This window comes from Hemiscyllium ocellatum, chromosome 5 (assembly GCF_020745735.1).
Source record: "Hemiscyllium ocellatum isolate sHemOce1 chromosome 5, sHemOce1.pat.X.cur, whole genome shotgun sequence".
Lineage (NCBI taxonomy): Eukaryota > Metazoa > Chordata > Chondrichthyes > Orectolobiformes > Hemiscylliidae > Hemiscyllium > Hemiscyllium ocellatum.
In genome coordinates, this window is record NC_083405.1 from 131,359,464 (window position 1) to 131,379,453 (window position 19,990).

The 19,990-nt window shown below is 41.2% G+C and overlaps 1 protein-coding gene across 1 annotated transcript in view; it reads right to left on the reverse strand.

Annotated features, from left to right (window-relative positions):
* Positions 1-19,990, reverse strand: part of dlec1 (DLEC1 cilia and flagella associated protein) — a 177,153-nt gene that overhangs the window by 105,418 nt on the left and 51,745 nt on the right. Inside the window, exons 10-12 of the mRNA XM_060825652.1 lie at positions 14,441-14,528; positions 3,797-3,970; positions 539-675 (exon numbers count right to left, since the gene is read on the reverse strand). Coding sequence (XP_060681635.1) covers positions 539-675; positions 3,797-3,970; positions 14,441-14,528 — 399 coding nt within the window. The remainder of the gene's footprint in view (positions 1-538; positions 676-3,796; positions 3,971-14,440; positions 14,529-19,990) is intronic.

The following is a 19,990-nucleotide window of genomic DNA, read 5'->3' on the forward strand; positions in this document are numbered from 1 at the left end:
AGATTATTTTATTTTACATTAGGATTAACCCTCGGCACAACATCGTGGGCCGAAGGGCCTGTTCTGTACTGTACTTTTCTAAAATAGATGTTTGTGTCATTGCTATATTGTTCAGTGCTATTGCCAGAATTATAGTCTGTGTTGGTAATTTACCACATGGGTGAACTTCTGATCCCAACTGCGTGACTGAAATTGGTTTAATAGTAGTTCTTTCAGTTGTGCCACAGACATTGAGATAGCAATAGATCCTGAAGCTATACCCAAAATGGCAAGTTGAACCAACAACTTTCTAGTCGTACAGTTCGGCAATATCTATAGCACAGTCAACCACAAAGTGAGTCTCTCAATTAAAATAAAGAACAGTCATTTGTTCAAAAGTCTCTTTAGTCACTTATTTTTACAAGGAATTTCCCCTAAATAAGCAAAAATTCCAAAGCTTAATCATGAAACACACATTCATGAAAACACCGCAAAGACAATCCAACTTACTATACCTTCATTTTTTTTTGAGTCCAAAATCTTGGCACGCAGAACTCACCCTGAAATTTGTAGTTGGCCACATTTTCTTTGGCATCACACAAAAACAGCCAGAGTTGTAGCCATCATTTCTACAAAGGAACTCTGTGATCTTCACTCCACCCACCAGGCAATATCCACAGTCTAAAGTACCAGGTACTGTGAGTCAGATAGAAAACAGCCGTTTATTCTTTGCATTAATCATACAACAAAAGGTCAAAATTCTGTTCCATTTCAATCTTTCTGACTTTTGGTGCTGGTTTGGTTTGCATTATCAACTGCTCCAAATCTAGAACCCTCTTTTCCCTTGTGCTTATATTACGTCTCCTAGAAGCTTCTTAAAGTGTTCTAAAGAGGGGCATGGATAGGATTAATGGTAGTTGTCTTTTTCCTCGGATGGGGGCACATTTTTTAAGGTGAGAGGAGAGCAATTTTAAAAAAGACATGAGGGGCTTTTTTTTTACACAGAGGGTTGTTTGTATATGTAATGAAATTCCTGAGAAAGTGGTGGATATGGATACAATTACAGCAATTAAAAGGCATTTGGATAAGTACATGAATAGAAAAGGTTTGGACAGATATGAACCAGGAGCAGGCAGATGGGACTAGTTTAGTTTGGAATTATGTTCAGCATAGACTGGTTGGGCCGAAGGTTCTGTTTCTGTGCTGTATGACTCTATTCATTGAATCCCTATGGTGTGGAAATAGGCCATTTGGTTCAAGAAGTCCACACTGACCCTCCATTCAGTAACCCACTCAAAACCATTCCCTATTACTTTACATTGCCCCTAACTAATGCACCTAACCTACACATCCCTGAACACTATGGACAATTTAACATAGTCAACTCATCTAGCCTGCACATCTTTGGGCTGTGGGGAGAAACCGGAGGAAACCCGCACAGACAGGTGAAGAATATGCAAACTCCACTCCTTACTGGCCCATGGCTGGAATCAAACCCTGGTCCCTAGCGCTGTGAGGCAGCAGTGCTAACTGCTCAGCCACCGTGCCACCCAGGAACAACTTTGAAAATCTATGACTGTCTTGTAGAAAGATTGAGTTGCCATTATGATTACAAACAAGCACAATGAATTCTCTTTAGGTAACACAGTGGGGTACAATATTATCTGTAAAAAGCTCATTTGGTACAAATTTATCAAGTAAAACATCATTCCAGATTTTATATTCTGCCCCGGGTCTAATTTGAGACTCTTGAATTAGTTACTAGGGAACACAGCTATTTGCATCATGATGCCTTCCCAATAGTTTTTACCTATGGAGTACTTTCAGTTAAGTGGGCTGCAATCAGGGGTGGAGAGCAACAATTGCTCCTTATAATAGGGATCGGCTACCCCATTGAACAGAGGTACTGTCACTGGACATCAATTCAAGATTCAGAACTGGAATTCCGATGTTTGTTCCTGGAGTGCTGGTCAAAACCATCCCTCCAACTCTGCAGTAACAATCTGAGCTTAGCCAAAATTCAGTATCCTGCTGGATTTAGACATCACTGCCAGAATTTTCCTCACAGGCTTCACATCACACTTTGGAATACAGAAGTCAAAGGTCAAAAGAACTGGGATTGTCTACTCTTTAGAAAAGGTCAAGGAGCCTAGTGGGAAAAAGCTTTTAAAAGAGAATTAAGAAGTTGTTTTATTCCTTAATTGCTGGAGAAAAACACTTTGTTTTGGAAGGGTCTAGTGCTGGAGATTGCCTAACTACAGTCTGTGGTCTTTTAGATTCTGTTTTGCTACAGACAGAATTGTTCTGCTATGGATAGGCTTAGAAAGAAGTAATTTTATCTATCTCTTTTGTTTTCTCATACTCTCTCTCAATGAGTTACAACATACCCTAAGAAGAAAACCAGTTGAAGAAATATCTCAGTGAAATATTTCCTGAGGATTGGAAAATCTCCAGGAATCAATATATTAGAAGTTTACTGAGGTAACTTGTACCAAATATTATTCCATTTAGATAGAGAGCCTTTGCTTTTCTTCCTTTTAGTATTTTTGTAACCTTTAACCTTGATTTACACTTATATTTATATTCTCTCTCTCTTTCTGTCATTTGTTTGTGATTTCCCATATTAATACATTTCTCTCTTCCTTTGTCTCTACTCTCTGATTTATGAAACATTCGCAAATGTGATTCCTTGCCCAACTATTTAGTTTAAAGCTCTCTCTACTGGTTATGCAGCTTTTGGAACATGCTTCAGATGTAGAATGTCTAAAACAATATACTGTATATTCCACTGTCCCACATACTAGTCCCAGTTCTCCGGAAATAGAACCCACTTCTCCCGAACTAGTCTTTCAGCCACACTTTAGCTTCCCTAATTTTATTTATTCTAATCCAATTTGCTGTGACTCAGGTAATAATCTAGAAATTATTTATCCGAAGATAATCCAGAGATGATTACCTTTGAGATATCGCTTTTAAATTTCATACTGCCTATGCAGAACCTCTTTCCTTGTTTTCTCTACGTCATTGGTATCTACATGAATCAACAACTGGATCCTCTACCTCCCACTGCATGATCCTCTCCAACTCTGAGAAGGTTCCCCAAACCCCGGTACCAGATAGGCAAGACATCCTCCTGAACTTTAACTGAACTATGGAGAATAATGTCAATCTCCTTCACTATAGTGTCCCCTACAACCAACATATTCTTCTTTGCTTCCTTCCACTTGAATGGCTTCCTGAAAATTATGCAAATTGTACAATTATATGACACTGAATAGAAATCGTCCCCAGTTTCTTTGCCAACATTCTTCTGTCAACAATTAGACATACCATTTCATTACACATCCATCTCATTGCTATTTACAGAGCATTACCAATTCAGTATCAAATGGTTGCTAAGCTTATTTATATATTGGAAGACTTCAAAACGAATCATTGTGCCAAAGAACCTTAAGGCATTCCACTATACTATGATCCTGGGTAAAGCAACAGCGTATTGGAAAAAAGATTAAGGGCGGTGAGCCTTCCTAACCTCTTTGTCATTGTTGGCATGGAGGTAACAAGAAAGAGGAAGTCACAAAAATAAAGAAAATTAAAATAGTATCAAGCTGACTTGCAAAATGAAAGGGGAATTTCCAAGAAGGTTCTCCTGCATGCCTACTGTAATAACCATTTAGACTTTTTTTCCTGGGTTTTATTGACAAAGCTACAGGAGAACTTCACTTACAAAATTCTTTGGTGTTTGTTGATTGTTAATTGTCTCATAATAACAGCCCCACCCCTCCACCACCACACCCCTACCATAAGAATTACGCACAGGTTAATATGGGAGGAGATCTTCTGGCTTCAATGGGGACGACGAGTGGATAGGGTGTCTGTGTCTCCACTATTAGGAAATCCTCATATTCAGCTGGTGAATCAGGAGCAAATCGGACAGTGTACTGGCAGCTCATACCCGGAGCAACGATGCCTCCCTCTCCTGGAAATTTACCTGTTTGGTGACACAGAGTTAGACAAAAGGAAAGCAATTAATGTGATGCTTTGACAGCATGCATCACCACCAGAGACAAGTTAATCATAGAATGATTAGCCTATCATTTTTGTGCAAGTTGTCTGACAGGGCGACCAATTAATCCAATTCCCCTTTGATTTTCTTTTCTCAAGTAATTTACCCAGTTCCCTTCCGAAAGTGACTATTGAATTTTACCACCTGTCAATGAGTGCACAATTAACCATAACTTTTGCAGAGTGAAAAAAAAGTATCTACTGCTTTGGCTTCTTTCTTACATGTGTTTCATTATTGTTTCATACATGTAGACTGTTAAGGTGCAAAGACGGTTTTGAGTAGAGTGATATGATTTTCCTGTTGGATGTAGGACATTAGGAAAAATTTCCACATTACTGATGATTATGTCTGCATGAAATGTGTTTGCGAATCCTATCAGATTGCATGGATTGGTTGAAGTAGCAGTTAGAGTCAATGAAAAAATTTATCGGAGTCAGGGGACAGAAAAGGTGGGAAGAGTCAAAGGTAGAAAAACCACAGATACAATCAGGTAGATAGATGGGTTACCTTGAGGAAAGATAGGAGAGGTAAGTAATTCATGCAGGAGTCTCCTGTGGCTATCCCCAACTCAAACGAGTATACTGTTTTGGAAAATGTAGGAGGTGATAGACTCTCAGGGAATGTAGCACTGACAGCCATGTTTCTGGTACTGAGACGTGCTCTACTGTGATGAGGGGTATATCAGGTTTCAAGTGATTGGTTGTGAGAAGGAACACTCTAGTCAGAGGCACAGACAGACCAAGGTCAAAGATGTCTTGGAGAGGGTGCAGAATATTCTCAAAGGGGAGAGAGAGAGAGAGAGACAAGCTGGTGGTTGTTGTACGCATTGGAACCAATGACATAGGGAGAGAAGAGGACAAGCTTCTGAGGAGAGAACATAGGAAATAAGACAGGAATTTACAAAGTAGGTCCTCAAGGCTAGTGAGGAGGATAGAGCAGATGAATGCAGGGAAGAAGGATACACAGATATGGATCATTAGTATCTCTTCTGGAATAGAAGTAACCTGTATAAGAAGAATGAGTTGCACCTTAATTAGAAGGAGACTCATATACTGGTGGGGAGATTTGATGGAGCCACTTGGGAGGATTTAAACTAGTAGGGTTAAACCCAGAGAGATAGTGAGAAATAGAAACACAGGAAATAGGTGCAGGAGTAGGCCATTCAGCCTTTCAAGCCTGCATCACCATACACTGTGATCATGGCAGATCATGCAATCTCAGTATTCCATTCCTGCTTTCTCTCCATACCCCTCGATCCTATAGCCACAACGGCCATGTCCAGCTCCCTCTTTATATATCGAATAAACTGGCCCCAACAGCTTCCTATGATCCAACAGTTCCACAGGTTCACAACTCTCTGAGTGAAGAAATTCTTCCTCATCTCAGTCCTGAGTGGCATATCCCTTATTCTTAGACTTGGTAGTTCTGGACTTCCCCAACATCGGGAACACACTTCCCGCATCCAGTCTGCCCAGTCTCATTAGGATTTTATATGTTTCTATGAGATTCCCTCCTCTTCCTACTAAACTCCAGTGGGTACTAGCCCAGTCGATCCAGCCTTTTTTCTTATGTCAGTCCCATCATCCCGGGAATCAGTCTGGTGAACCTTCACTGGACTGCCTCAATCACAAGAATGTCCTTACTCAGACTAGGAGACACACAATACACAAGGTAGGGCCTCACCAATACCCTGTATAATTGCAGCAAGACATTCTTACTCTGACACTCAAATCCTCTCACTATGAAGGCCAGCATGCCACAAACTTTCCTCATCACCTACTGCACCTGCATGCCATCTTTCAGCGACAGTTCCACATTAAGCAGGAGAGGGTTCAGAAGAGATTTACTAGGATATTGCCGGGTATGGAAGGGTTGAGTTATAAAGAAAGGCTGGATAGGCTGGGACTTTTTTCACTGGAATGTTGGAGGTTGAGAGGTGACCTTACAGAAATTCATAAAATAATGGATGTTTTAGATAGGGTTAATTATAGTTGTCTTTTCCCGAGGATGGGGGATTTCAAGACTAGGGGACAGATTTTAAAGAGGGATTTAAAAAAAGACAGCAGGAGCAAATGTTTTACACAGAAGGTGGTTTACGTGTGGAACGAACTTCCTGAGTAAGTGATGAATGTGGGTACAATCACAATGTTCAAGAGTCGTTTGGATATGTACATGAAAAGGAAAGGTTTGAAGGGATAGGCAGGTGAAACTAGTTTAGGTTGGGATTACATTTGGCATGGAGTGGTCTGACTGAAGGTTCTGTTCCTATGCTGTTATGACTCTATGGCATCCAGGTCTCATTGCACCTCAGCATTTCCTAAAATATTCCTATAATAATGTTTTTGGAAGCTCACATTTATCCACATTATATTGCATTTGCCAACTTAGCAAACCTGTCCAAGTCACCCTGCAACTTTGAATCATAGAATCCCTACAGTGTGGAAGCAGGCCATACGACCCATTAAGACCACACCAATCCTCTGAAGAGCATCCCTCTCAGACCCACCCCCTCTATCCTATCCCACCCTATTCCCATGGCTAACCTACCTAATCTGCACACCCCTGACACTAAGGTGCAATTTAGCATGGCCAATCCATCTAAGGTGCACATCTTGAATTGTGGGAGGAAACCAGAACACCTGGAGGAACTAGACGTAGACATGGGGAGAATGTGCAAATTGAACCCAGGTCAATGGCACTGTGAGGCAGAAGTGCTAACCACTCAGCCACCGTGCCACCCCCTCTGAGCATCCTCCTCACAGAACACGCTGCCACTCAGATTAGTGTTGCCTGAAAATTTGGAGATGTTGCATTCAGTTCCTTCATCCAAATTGCTCATGTATATTGTGAACAGCTGGGATCCCAGCACTGAACCCTGCAGTACCCCACTTGTCACTGCCTGCTGCTCTGAAAAGGACCCATTTATTCCAACTTTCTGCTTCCTTCCTGCCAACCAGCTCTCCAGCCATGTCATTACATGACCTCCAATACCATGAGCTTTAATTTTCCTTACTAATCTCTTGTGTGGAACCTTGTCAAAAGCCTCTGGAAAGTCCAGATGCACAACATCCACTGATTCACTCTTGTGCATTTCATTGGTCACTTAGAACATAGAACAATACAGCACAGAACAGGCCCTTCGGCCCACGATGTTGTGCCGAACATTTGTCCTAGCTTAAGCACCTATCCATGTACCCATCCAATTGCCGCTTAAAGGTCACCAATGATTCTGACTCTGCCACTCCCACAGGCAGCGCATTCCATGCCCCCACCACTCTTTGGGTAAAGAACCTACCCCTGACATCCCCCTATACCTTCCACCCTTCACCTTAAATTTATGTCCCCTTGTAACACTCTGTTGTACCTGGGGAAAAAGTCTCTGACTGTCTACTCTATCTATTCCCCTGATCATCTTATAAACCTCTATCAAGTCACCCCTCATCCTTCGCCGTTCCAATGAGAAAAGGCCTAGCACTCTCAACCTATCCTTGTACGACCTATTCTCCATTCCAGGCAACATCCTGGTAAATCTCCTCTGCACCCTCTCCAAAGCTTCCACATCTTTCCTAAAGTGAGGCGATCAGAACTGCACACAGTACTCCAAATGTGGCCTTACCAAGGTCCTGTACAGCTGCAACATCACCCCACGACTCTTGAATTCAATCTCTCTGCTAATGAACGCTAATACACCATAGGCCTTCTTATAAGCTCTATCCACCTGAGTGGCAACTTTCAAGATCTATGAACATAGACCCCAAGATTCCTCTGCTCCTCCACCTTACTAAGAACCCTACCGTTAACCCTGTATTCTGCATTCTTATTTGTCCTTCCAAAATGGACAACCTCACACTTGACAGGATTGAACTCCATCTGCCACTCCTCAGCCCAGCTCTTCATCATATCTAAGTCCCTTTGCAGCCGACAACAGCCCTCCTCACTATTCACAACTCCACTAATCTTCGTATCATCTGCAAATTTACTGACCCACCCTTCGACTCCCTCTTCCAAGTCATTAATAAAAATTACAAACAGCAGAGGACCCAGAACTGATCCCTGCGGAAATCCACTTATAACTGGGCTCCAGGCTGAATATTTACCATCTACCACCACTCTCTGAATTCGACCGGTTAGCCAGTTCTCTATCCAACTGGCCAAACTTCCCACTGTCCCATGCCTCCTGACTTTCCGCATAAGCCTACCATGGGGAACCTTATCCATGTGTACTAAAATCCACTGCTCTACCCTCATCCACATGCTGGGTCACCTCCTCAAAGAATTCAATAAGACTTGTAAGGCAAGACCTACCCCTCACAAATCCGTGCTGGCTGTCCCTAATCAAGCAGTGTCTTTCTAGATACTCATAAATCCTATCCCTCAGTACCCTTTCCATTACTTTGCCTACCACCAGAGTAAGACTAACTGGCTTGTAATTCCCGGAGTTATCCCTATTCCCTTTTTTGAACAGAGGCACAACATTCGCCACTCTCCAGTCCCCTGGCACCACTCTCATTGACAGTGAAGACGAAAAGATCATTGCCAACGGTTCTGCAATTTCCTCTCTTGCTTCCCACATAATCCTAGGATATATCCCATCAGGCCCAGGGGACTTGTCTATCCTCAAGTTTTTCAAATGCCCAACACATCTTCCTTCCTAACAAGTATCTTCTCTAGCTTACCATCCGAGAGTCCAGCCCACACATTATTAAACATTGCATTCTATTGCACAAAATTGCCACTCTTGCTGATATTTGATTATTATTAATTTTTATCAATTTTGATTTGGAGCTGTGAACTGGGAGTTGTAAGCTGAAGATGACTTGTGGATTTTGTAACAGCTTGTGGTAAAAGGCAAAGAATGGGTCAAACCAGATTTTGTTTCTTGAGGTCAGGCCTGGAGGTTAATTGCAGGCTGAATCTTGATCGAAACAGTTCCTTGAACATAACAGCACACAACCAATAGCCACTCTCAGACAACAACTCACCAGAACGAAGGATCCGATACCCAGCATGAGCAAAACCAACGTAGTGTACAAAATCCCATGCAAGGACTGCACAAAACACTACATAGGACAAACTGGAAGACAGCTGACGATCCGCACCCATGAACACCAACTAGGCACGAAACGACACAACCAGCTATCCTTAATAGCCACACACGCAGATGACAAGCAACATGAATTCGACTGGGACAACACTCCTATTATAGGACAAGCCAAACAGAGAACAGACAGGGAATTCCTAGAGGCATGGCACTCATCCACAGATTCAATCAATAAGCACATCGACCTGGACCCAATATACCGACCACTGCAGCGGACAGCTGGAACTGACAACCGGAAGCAGCAGATTCAAACCACTATAAATGGCGGAGGAAAGATCACAGAAGCGCTTCACAGGAGGCTCCCAAGCACTGAGGATGTCACCTAGACAGGGGACGAAACGTCTGCAACACAAATTACCAGCTCGGCGAACAGAACCACAACAACATTCCTTGAAACACAGCAACCCTGGGAAGAACATTGTGTTTAAACAGATAGCAGAAGTTGGTACTTAATGAAGTCAGTACCTGAGAATCAATTCCAGCATGTCTGGTAGAGACTCTGTATTTAAGCAGATGACAGATGTTGAATGGTAACTGTGGCCTTGGGAAAAGATGGTCAGTCTCTCAGGGTGGAGTTGGGGTTTGAATTGTTCTTTTGAAGTGTGTTTTCTGGGAAGATAAGTTTGGTTGCAGGTCACACAGCATGAAGATTTGGAAGCTCCCTACCTGATTCCCCCATACCAGCTTCCAGAAGCCCAAGGGGTATAAAGCTGAGTTAGCCTGAGTGAACTGAAAAGGTGACCCTGATCAAAGTTTCCAGAAAAGCAACCAGGGGATCCACAACCATGCTGGTGAAACAGTACATCCTGAAAGCCATGACAGCTGATCTAGCTTGGTATTTCTTGGCTGATTACAGTGATTGCCTAATTTAAACATGGGTTGTTTAAGCAAAGCTACACAGAAAGAATGTGCAATAGCTGAATTTAGCTTCTAAATGCTGACAATTTCATGGTTCAAGCAACACTTCATGGATCTCTTAGCTTTTCCTTATTTGTAATAGTGATGAAACTGTTAATTTAACAGTTTAAGAGTCATTAAGTTTAAAATGCAACTGTCAAATCAATTAGTCACACTTTACCTTTCTTTATCAGTGATAAGTGTGCAACTGAGCCACATATATCAGTGTGGTTTCCAGCAGGATTGCTCTTTCCCATGATTTTCTGTGCGTCTCCAATATTCTAATGTTCATTCACTCATTGTTTTTAAGACCTGAAGAATTTTGGGCTGTTTCTGTATTATTGATTCAGTTAGGCACAACATTACCACTTCATTCAAGGAGGGTCAGCAATGAATTCTGACTCACTTGCATCAAACCTGGTGTGACACAAAGAGGAAGGTCAATCACCTTTTTACAGTAGCCAGGGATGTTGATAGTCCAGATGTTCCTGGGAAGGAAATCCAGGCTTTTGACCACACAAAGAGGAATGACCTCTTGCAAGGATCACTGCACCGTGTACAATCATACACCACAAGAAGTCATTTTGTCTATGTTGCCTAGGCTGAGACTTTGAAAGACGTATCTCATTAATCCTATCCCCACCCCCTGCTGTTTCATGCAAATAAGCCCTGAAAATTTCCTCTTTCCAATTATATGTCCAATTTCTTTGAAAATGACTATTGAAACTGTTTCCACTCCCATTCAGAGTTGAATAGAATGGACCAGACTGATTGGGTAAGGATACTTCCTTAGAATCCTTAGTGTGGAAACAGGCCCTTCAGCCCAACAAGTTCACACCAACCCTCTGAAGAGTATCCCTTCCAAACCCATTCCCCAATACTCTACGGCCTTGACTAATGCACCAAACATTCTTGTGCGAGGTTTTGTCTATTTCATTGGTATCTTAACTGTTCATTGAAATGGCCATCTATTTTAAGATTTCAGATTTTACATAGAAAAATCTGGCAAATAAAACTTTACTTGTCTGCTAAGTTTGAATGCAGCCCCCAAGACATCTGTCCCAAAGAATCGACCAGAGGCTTCATTTCCTGGTCTGCATTGAAAGGGTTGATATTAGCCATTGAGCCATGGGCTAGGGAGTAGAAACATCAACTAGCTTTCCTTGTTGTCAGTGATTTCAGCTGGCAGGTATGTAAGTCTCAGGCTCATCTTAATCTAATTATATGCAGTAAAATATGACATTCATTTCCTTCCTTAATGCCAGAGATCTGATCAAAGTGCATTGCATACCAATCCTGTTATAAGAACGGCCATCACTGCTTTATACTCTCAGGTATTCTTCCTTCCTTCAAACCAAGCTATCACCTGTAGGTGGAATGTGGCTACATGCAGTAGTGTTCTAAAAGCATTCAGGATGAAAGTTGAGTGTAAAAGTAACTCCAGCATCTATTCCTGGCCTGGTCGATGTCTGGGCATCTGTCATTATTACGTTTACAGTAAATGCATCCTCTGAGGCAGGTAAACAGCAAGTCTCAGCATATCAGCAGAGAAATATTTGGCATCTGATATGTGCTGTACATTATGTTCTTGTTCTATATTCTTTACATTTCTTCACATCTTGCAGATGATGATTAGAATATGTAACTGATTATTTTTATGCATGACAATACTTGTTTTACAGAGGTTCAGCGAAGGAATACAAACAGAGTATGCCACAGGAACAGCACCAGCTTTCTTTTGCGTGGCTCAGAATATGCATAGGGAGGCAAGGACACGGATATCCCTCTGCCCCGTTGTGTCCTTTCTGGGTATAAGACACATTTCCTTTAAATATCACATTTATTTCCAGTAACAGTTTCTTGTGACACTGCCGTGTAAATTGTTTGACATATTTAGTCACCATAAAGCAATGATACTGTGTGATATATAGTCAAACTCCTTTAACAGTAGAAACAGCAAATTCTGATTCCCATCATGATTATGTACCGACACAGCTAAGTAAATAAACCGATGAGATCCTGCTTTTCCCATGTATTGTGCCAGCAGAGGCATCCCCCAGCAATGCAGCTCTATAAATTATCTGAAAAGACAACACTTTGTAATTTTAAAACATCTTTAACATAATAAGTACAGACAGGAGCAGCGATGACTTGCTCCAATTGTACAGGGCGTTGGTGAGACCAAATCTGGAGTGTATTGTGTGGTTTTATTCTCCTCATCTGAGGAAGGATGTTCTTGCTATGAAGGAAGTGCAAGAAAAGTTTACCAGACTGATTCCTATGAAGACAGACTAGATCAGTTAGGACTATATTCACTAGAGTTTAGAAGAATTAGGGGGAATCTCATAGTAATCTATAAAATTCTAATAAGGCTAGACAGGCTAAATGCAAAACAGGATGGACCCGATGACCAAGGAGTTGACACTAAGTCTCACTGTTTAAGAATACCAAATATCCCATTTGTGACTGAAATCAGAAGAAATTTCTTCACCCAGAGTTGTGAATCTCCCTGCGACAGAAAGCAGTTGAAAGCAAATCATTGAATATTTTCAAGAAAGAGATAGGTACAGTTCTTAGGAATAAAGGGATCAAATTGGACTAGCCATTTGGATACAGATCTGGCTCAAAGGTAGAAGACAGAGGGTGGTGGTGGAGGGTTGTTTTTCAGACTGGAAGCCTGTGACCAGTGGAGTGCCACAAGGATTGGTGCTGGGTCCACTACTTTTTGTCATATACATAAATGACTCTTTGTGAGCTTAAGAGGTATAGTTAGTAAGTTTGTAGATGACACCAAAATTGGAGGTGTACTGGACAGCGAAGAAGGTTACCTCAGATTACAATGGAAACTTGATCAGATGAGCCATTGGGCTGCAGAGTGGCAGATGGAGTTTAATTTAGATAAACGCTACATTTTGGGAAAGCAAATCTTCGCAGGACTTATATACTTAATGCTAAGACCCTAGGAAGTGTTGCTGAACAAAGAGACCTTGGAGTGCAGGTTCATAGCTCCTTGAAAGTAGAGTCGCAGGTAGATAGGATAGTGAAGAAGGTGTTTGGTATGCTTTCCTTTATTGGTCAGAGTATTGAGTACAGGAGTTGGGAGGTCATGTTGCAGCTATATAGGACATTAGTTAGGCCACTTTTGGAATATTGCGTGCACTTTTGGTCTCCTTCCTATTGGAAGGTTGTTGTGAAACTTGAAAGGGTTCAGAAAAGATTTACAAGGATGTTGCCAGGATTGGAGGATTTGAGCTATAGGAAGAGCTTGAATAGGCTAGGGCTGTTTTCCCTGGCGTATCGGAGGCTGAGGGGTGACCTTATCGAGATTTATAAAATCATGAGAGGCATAGATAGGATAAATAGACAAGGTCTTTTCCCTGAGGCGGGGGATAGAGGGCATAGGTTGAGGGTGAGAGGGGAAAGATGTAGAAGAGACCTAAGGGGCAACTTTTCTACACAGAGGGTGGTGTGTGTGTGTGTGGAATGGGCTGCCAGAGGAAGTGGTGGAGGCTAGTACAACTGCAACATTTAAAAGGCATCTGGATGGGTAGATGACTAGGAAGGGTTTGGAGGGATATGGGCCGGGTGCTGACAGGTGGGACTAGATTGGGTTGGGATATCTGGTTGGCATGGACGAGTTGGACTGAAGGGTCTGTTTCTGTGCTGTACATCTCTATGACTCTATAACTCTAAATCGTAGTGGGAGAAAGCCGGAATAGGTTACTGAGTCGTATGCTCGATGATTATATTGAAAAGCGGAGCAGGTTCGAAAGGCTGAATGGCCTACTCCTGCTCCTATTTTCAATGCTTCCCTAGAATGTCCTGAGGAGCTTCATAGGAATATAATCACATGATCATAATAAGTGTGAGCAGAATTAGGTCAATTGGCTCATTGAGTCTGTGCCACCATTCCATTGATATCGTGGCTGATTTGATAAAATCTCAATTTAACTTTCCTGCCTTCTTGTCATCACCCTTGAATACACTTAATCATCAAGCCTCGTCAGCCCTCTGCAGTAAACAAGTCCACAGATTCACTGTCATCTGAGAGAACCAATTCCTCCTCATCTCTACCTTAAATTGTCAAATAAAGTTTAACGAATAAAGATGGACGTCAATTCAGACAAACAAATTTTAAAAAAGGATAAACATCAGAATTTTGCATTAAAGATCTTGCTTTATGGGTTGGCAGAGGAGGCCTTTAAGGAGGACTGAGAGGTAGAGATGTTACGGAGAGAAATTCCAGAACTTAGTTCCTCAGTGGCTAAAGGTACAGTCATCAAAGGTGGAATGAAGTAAGTTGGGAATGTACAAGATGTTCATCATTATAATGTACTTACACCTGACTGTGCATGTTTTGACAGTCACAAAAATACTATGCAAAAGTGTTTGCTCACCGAGTCCGATGGAAAAAAATGAGGTACTTGGTGGGATGACTCTCAGATGGCGGCTGCTGGAAGTCAGGTTTCTCAGCTCAACATTTGTCTGGAAAAAGATAAATGAAAGTAAAAAGATGCTCTTTGTATTAAATTTGAAAATGTCAGAGTTAAAAAAATTCAAAGATTTATCAGTAGGGTATTTGTATTTTTCTAGTGCTTGTATCAAACAAGCAAATCTCCCCATGATATTATAGATTTGCATTTACTCTACATTATAACCACAAAATAAAACTACAAGCACAATGCATTATTCTGCTATTAATGTGCAGATATGTAGAATGTGAGTGTCCCTTTAAGACAATAATTGCTGATAAAGTCAGTACTTCTGGTACCAGTTCAAGGATACTTTATTTTGCCGGGGATGTTCTATTGTGGCCTGGTTTTAATTTAAAATCCATAATGCAGCTTGAACAGTATCTATGTGAACTCCTGGCCCACAGAATTCTGAACAGGTACCAATAGTGGTTCAGCTGGCAATACCCATGTTGTTGAACCATAATGTCCAGCACACAACATTCTCTCTAGGATTCAAACATGCAAAAACCATGGTTGACATCCCAGGACAGTCTCTGATTTGATGTATTGTAGTCACGTGCACCTAAGTACAGTGAAAAGCTTTGTTTGCAAGCAGTACCAGCAGACCATAGTGAGCAAGGACATACAGATCATAGCATATTTAGACAGAGTGAGGCATACAGGTTACACAGCACACAAAGTATGTGAAGCAAGATCAACATTAACAAAATCAACATTATTTGAAGTAAAGGAGTCTTAGTCATTGGTCTAATAATGGCAGGGAAGAACTGCACTGTCAGAGATGTTGTCTTTTGGGTGAGATGTTGAACCAAAGTCATCTCTGCCTGTACTAGTGGATGTAAAAGATCCTACAGGACTATTTCAAAGAACAGGGTTCTTACCTTGTCAATATCTATCCCTTAATCAACATCACACAAAAAAACAGATCATCTAATCATTATCATAATATTAACCATTAATTTTAAATGAAATGTTGGTGGAATACAGATATCAGCCTATGATCCAACACAACTGAAGCACAGACAGTAAGTTATTTGATGCCTCAGTTCAAAATTTGTTTGGATGTTACCAATAGTGATTGCAGGTGTTGTGCTGTGAGAACCTAAGTGAAGTGAATGTACAGATGTTCTGTTTGGAACATAGATTGGACAGAGACAATGAAAGATCTAGTAGCAGGTATGTGCACACACATATAAATCTATGGAGTGAACTTGTTTTTGCAGAATTATATTTGTAGATATATTCTATTTTGCTCAAAAAATGCACAATCTGCAGGCAGTCAATTCATGTAATATTTTGAAAATTCCACTTTGGAAATAGAACCAGTCTGGCTCAAGATTAGGATACAAAGAGACTCTAACCTCACATCTTTCATGCATCGTCTGAGCTGAGATGTCACCTTTTGTTATAAAACCTTTAGTTATGTCGAGGAGGTGACTTAAAAGAAGTTCTGGGATTTACATATTAATGAACTGAAACCTGCAGCCCATTCTAAAAGATGAAAAACCTAACATCCAGGTTTTTTCAATATATCATTTTAAATTGTATGACACTGTAATCTTTTGCTATAAATTCTGTATCTTATGGTGTTACTCTCCACCACCACCTGATGAGGGAGCAGCACTCCAAAAGTTAGTGCTTCCAAATAAACCTGTTGGACTATAACCTGATGGTGTGTGATTTTTTAACTTTGTACGCCCCAATCCAACACCAGCTCCTCCACATCATGACTACATATTGTCTCAGTTTACAATTTTACTGCCTGGAAAGAGATAGTGGTTCAGTAGTAATGTCACTAGCCTGGTAATCCAGATATCCTACTTTAATACTTTTGGATTTAAATTCAACTGTTTACATAAATCTGGAATTGAAAAGATAACCTAATAACCAATTACTATAAATGGGTCACATGTCTTTTAGAGATAGAAACATTTTATCACAACCCGGTTAGGCCTATGCATGACTCTCGATCCACAGAAGTAACTGATACATGTAGAAATGGTACAGCCCGTTATCATGGGGGATTTTAATCTACATTTTGATTGGTCAAACCAAGTCCATCACGGCAGCCTTGAGGAAGAGTTCATAAAATGTATTCACGATAGTTTCCTCAAACAGTATGTAATGGAACCTATGAGTGAGCAAGGTGTCCTAGATCTGTTCCTGTGTAATGAGATAGAAATAATTGATGATCTTATAGATAGGGGTCCGCTTGGAAGGAGCAATCACAGTATAGTTGAACTTAATATACAGCTGGAGGGTGAGAAGGTAAAATCCAAAACCAATGTCTTGTGCTTAAACAAAGGAGACTACAAGAGGATGAGGGAGGAGTTGGCTTGGGTAGACTGGGAGAAAAGACTATAAGGTGGGACAATTGAGGAACAGTGGAGGACTTTCAAAGCGATTATTCACAATGCTCAGCAAAGGTATATACCAGTGAAAAGGAGGGACTGTAGGAAAAGGGGATATCAGCCAGGGATAGCTAAGGAAATAAAGGAGGATATCAAATTGAAAGCAAATGCATACAAAGTGGCAAAGGTGAGTAGTAAACTATAGGATTGGGAAATCTTTGAAGGTCAACAGAGAGCCATGAGAAAGCCTACAAAGAAAAATAAGATGAATCATGAGAGTAAACTAGCTCAGAATATAAAAACAGACAGCAATTATTTAAAACTAGAAAGAATGGCTAAGGTAAACATTAGTCCTTTAGAGAATGAGAACGGGAAATAATGGAAAATAAGGAAATGGCTGAGGCATTAAACAGATATTTTGTGTTGGCCTTCACATTGGAAGACACAAATAACATGCCAATAATTGATGACAAGGAGGTTATGACAAGTGAGGATCTAGAAACTATTATTATCCATAAAGAGGTAGTGTTGGGAAAGCTAATGGGACTAAAGATAGGCAAGTCACCTGGCCCTGATGGAATGCATCCTAGGGTACTGAAAGAGATGGCAGGGGAAGTAATAAATGTGCTCATCGTAATTTATCAAAATTCAGTGGCTCTGGTATAGTTCTGGCATATTGGAAAACAGCAAATGTGATGCTATTGTTTAAAAAAGGAGGTAGACAAAAGGTGGATAACTATAGGCCCATTAGCTTAACTTCTGTAGTGAGGTAAACGCTTAAATCTATTGTCAAAGCAGAAATAGCAAGATATCTTGATAGAAACTGTCCCATCAAGCAAATGTAGCATGGGTTCAAGAAAGGCAGGTCACGGTTTAACAAATTTACTGGTATTCTTTAAGGACATTACAAATGCAATCGACAACAGGGAACCAGTGAACGTGTTGTATCTAGATTTCCAGAAGGCATTCGACAAGGTGCCACACAAAAGGCTGCTGCATAAGATAAAGGTGCATGATGTTATGGGTAATGTATTAGCACAGATAGAAGATAGTTAACTAACAGAAAGCAAAGTATGGGGTTAAATGGATGTTTTTCTGGTTGGCAATCAGTGGCTAGTGGTGTACCTCAGGGACCACAATTGCTTACAATTTACAAAGATGATTTAGAGTTGGGGACTAAGTGTAATGTGTCAAACTTTGCAGATGATGCTCAGATGAGTGGTAGAACAAAGTATGCAGAGGACACAAAGTTTGCAGAGGGATTAATGGGTTAAGTGAGTGGACAAGGTTCTGGCAGATAGAAGACAATGTTGCTAAATGTGAGGTCATGCATTTTGGTAGGAATAACAGCAAAATGGACTATTATTTAAATGGTGAAAAATCACAGCATGCTGCTGTCCAGAGGGACCTGGGTATCTTTGTGCATAAATCACAAAAAGTTGGTTTGCAGGTGCAGCAGGCAATTAAGAAGACAAATTGAATATTATCCTTCATTGCTAGAGGGAAGAAGTTTAAAAATAGGGAGGTTATATTGATAGATGCAGGGAAGTTGTTTCCACTGGTGGGTGTAACCACTAATGGGGGGGCTTACCCTCAAAACAAGGGAGAGCAGATTTAGGACTGAGTTGAGGAGGAACTTCTCAAAGGGTTGTGAATCTGTGGCATTCCCTGCTCAGTGAAGCAGTTGAGGTGATCTCAATGTATGTTTTTTAGGTAAAGATAATTTTTTGAACTATAAAGGAATTAAGGGTTATAGTGAACAGGTGAGTAAGTGGAGCTCAGTCCATGGATAGATGGACTGATTTAGGGCGGCACGGTGGCACAGTGGCTAGCACTGCTGCCTCACAGCGCCAGGGACCTGGGTTCGATTCCCGCCTCAGGCGACTGACTGTGTGGAGTTTGCACGTTCTCCCCGTGTCTGCGTGGGTTTCCTCCGGGTGCTCCGGTTTCCTCCCACAGTCACAAAGATGTGCGGGTTAGGTGAATTGGCCATGCTAAATTGCCCGTAGTGTTAGGTAAGGGGTATATGTATGGGTGGGTTGCGCTTCGGCGGGTCGGTGTGGACTTGTTGGGCCGAAGGGCCTGTTTCCACACTGTAAGTAATCTAATCTAAAAAAAACTTAGATCAACCATGATATTATGAAATAGAAGAGCAGGCTCAATGGGTCAGATGGCCTATTTATTCGCCTATTTCTTATGCTCTTATGAAATGTGATTGACTCCAACAGCCCCTCTCAAATGGCTCGAAAAAGCCACCAAGGGATAGTTAATGATAAGAACTAAATGCTGGCCCACGAACAAATAAAAATGCTATTTTGCTTATGCAAAATATTAGGTGAAGGCAGTCTTGTGTTCAAATTGTTTGGTCGTGTTCACATTTGTGTTGTAATTGTGAATTATTTGTGGTTATATCATTATTACATTTCTTTGTCTATGTCATCAATTTTCTACCTTACCTGACTAAGTTATTTGCTATGTGTGTAGAGTGTGGGAGTTTGGTGGAAGGGCTATGTGCTAAGATTGGCGGGTGGGGTCTTGCAACATTTTTGTGGGGAGTGTTAAGTCTTTGTGAATTTCACTGGTCTTCCAGGAGCTTTAGAAAACCATTTGTCTCAGTCCAAAAGGCACATTCCAGGCCACATCGAAGCAACCAACTCTACATCCTGTAGACAATGTTAATTGCTCTTTACAATCTTATTAACTTAAAGCTGGCTCCCAGGTCATGGCTGGGAATGCAGCAAAAGGCATCTGTACTTGTGGGAGTCAGGTTGTGACAATGCCAGGCTGTTAGCACTCACTGCCAAAAACTAGGCAAGAATCCAGAGGCATCCAGGTAATTTGACAACAAAGAATTAATGGCTTCAGAAGGAGAGGGCAAAGGGGAGATTTGGCTAAACAAAATTGACAACTACAAAGGAACAATATTTAAGGTTGATAGGACAAAGAAGACCAAATATTTTCTCGCAAAGTACCTTGACTACTCTGTAGTTAATGGAATGTAGCTGAGCAGGACTGAATCATAGCATGTGATGATAGACTGACAGCCGAACGTATTTGGCTATGTTACCGTGGGAAGCATGGGCAAATATTGCATAGAAGCTCCCTCAAAGGTCTAGCTGTG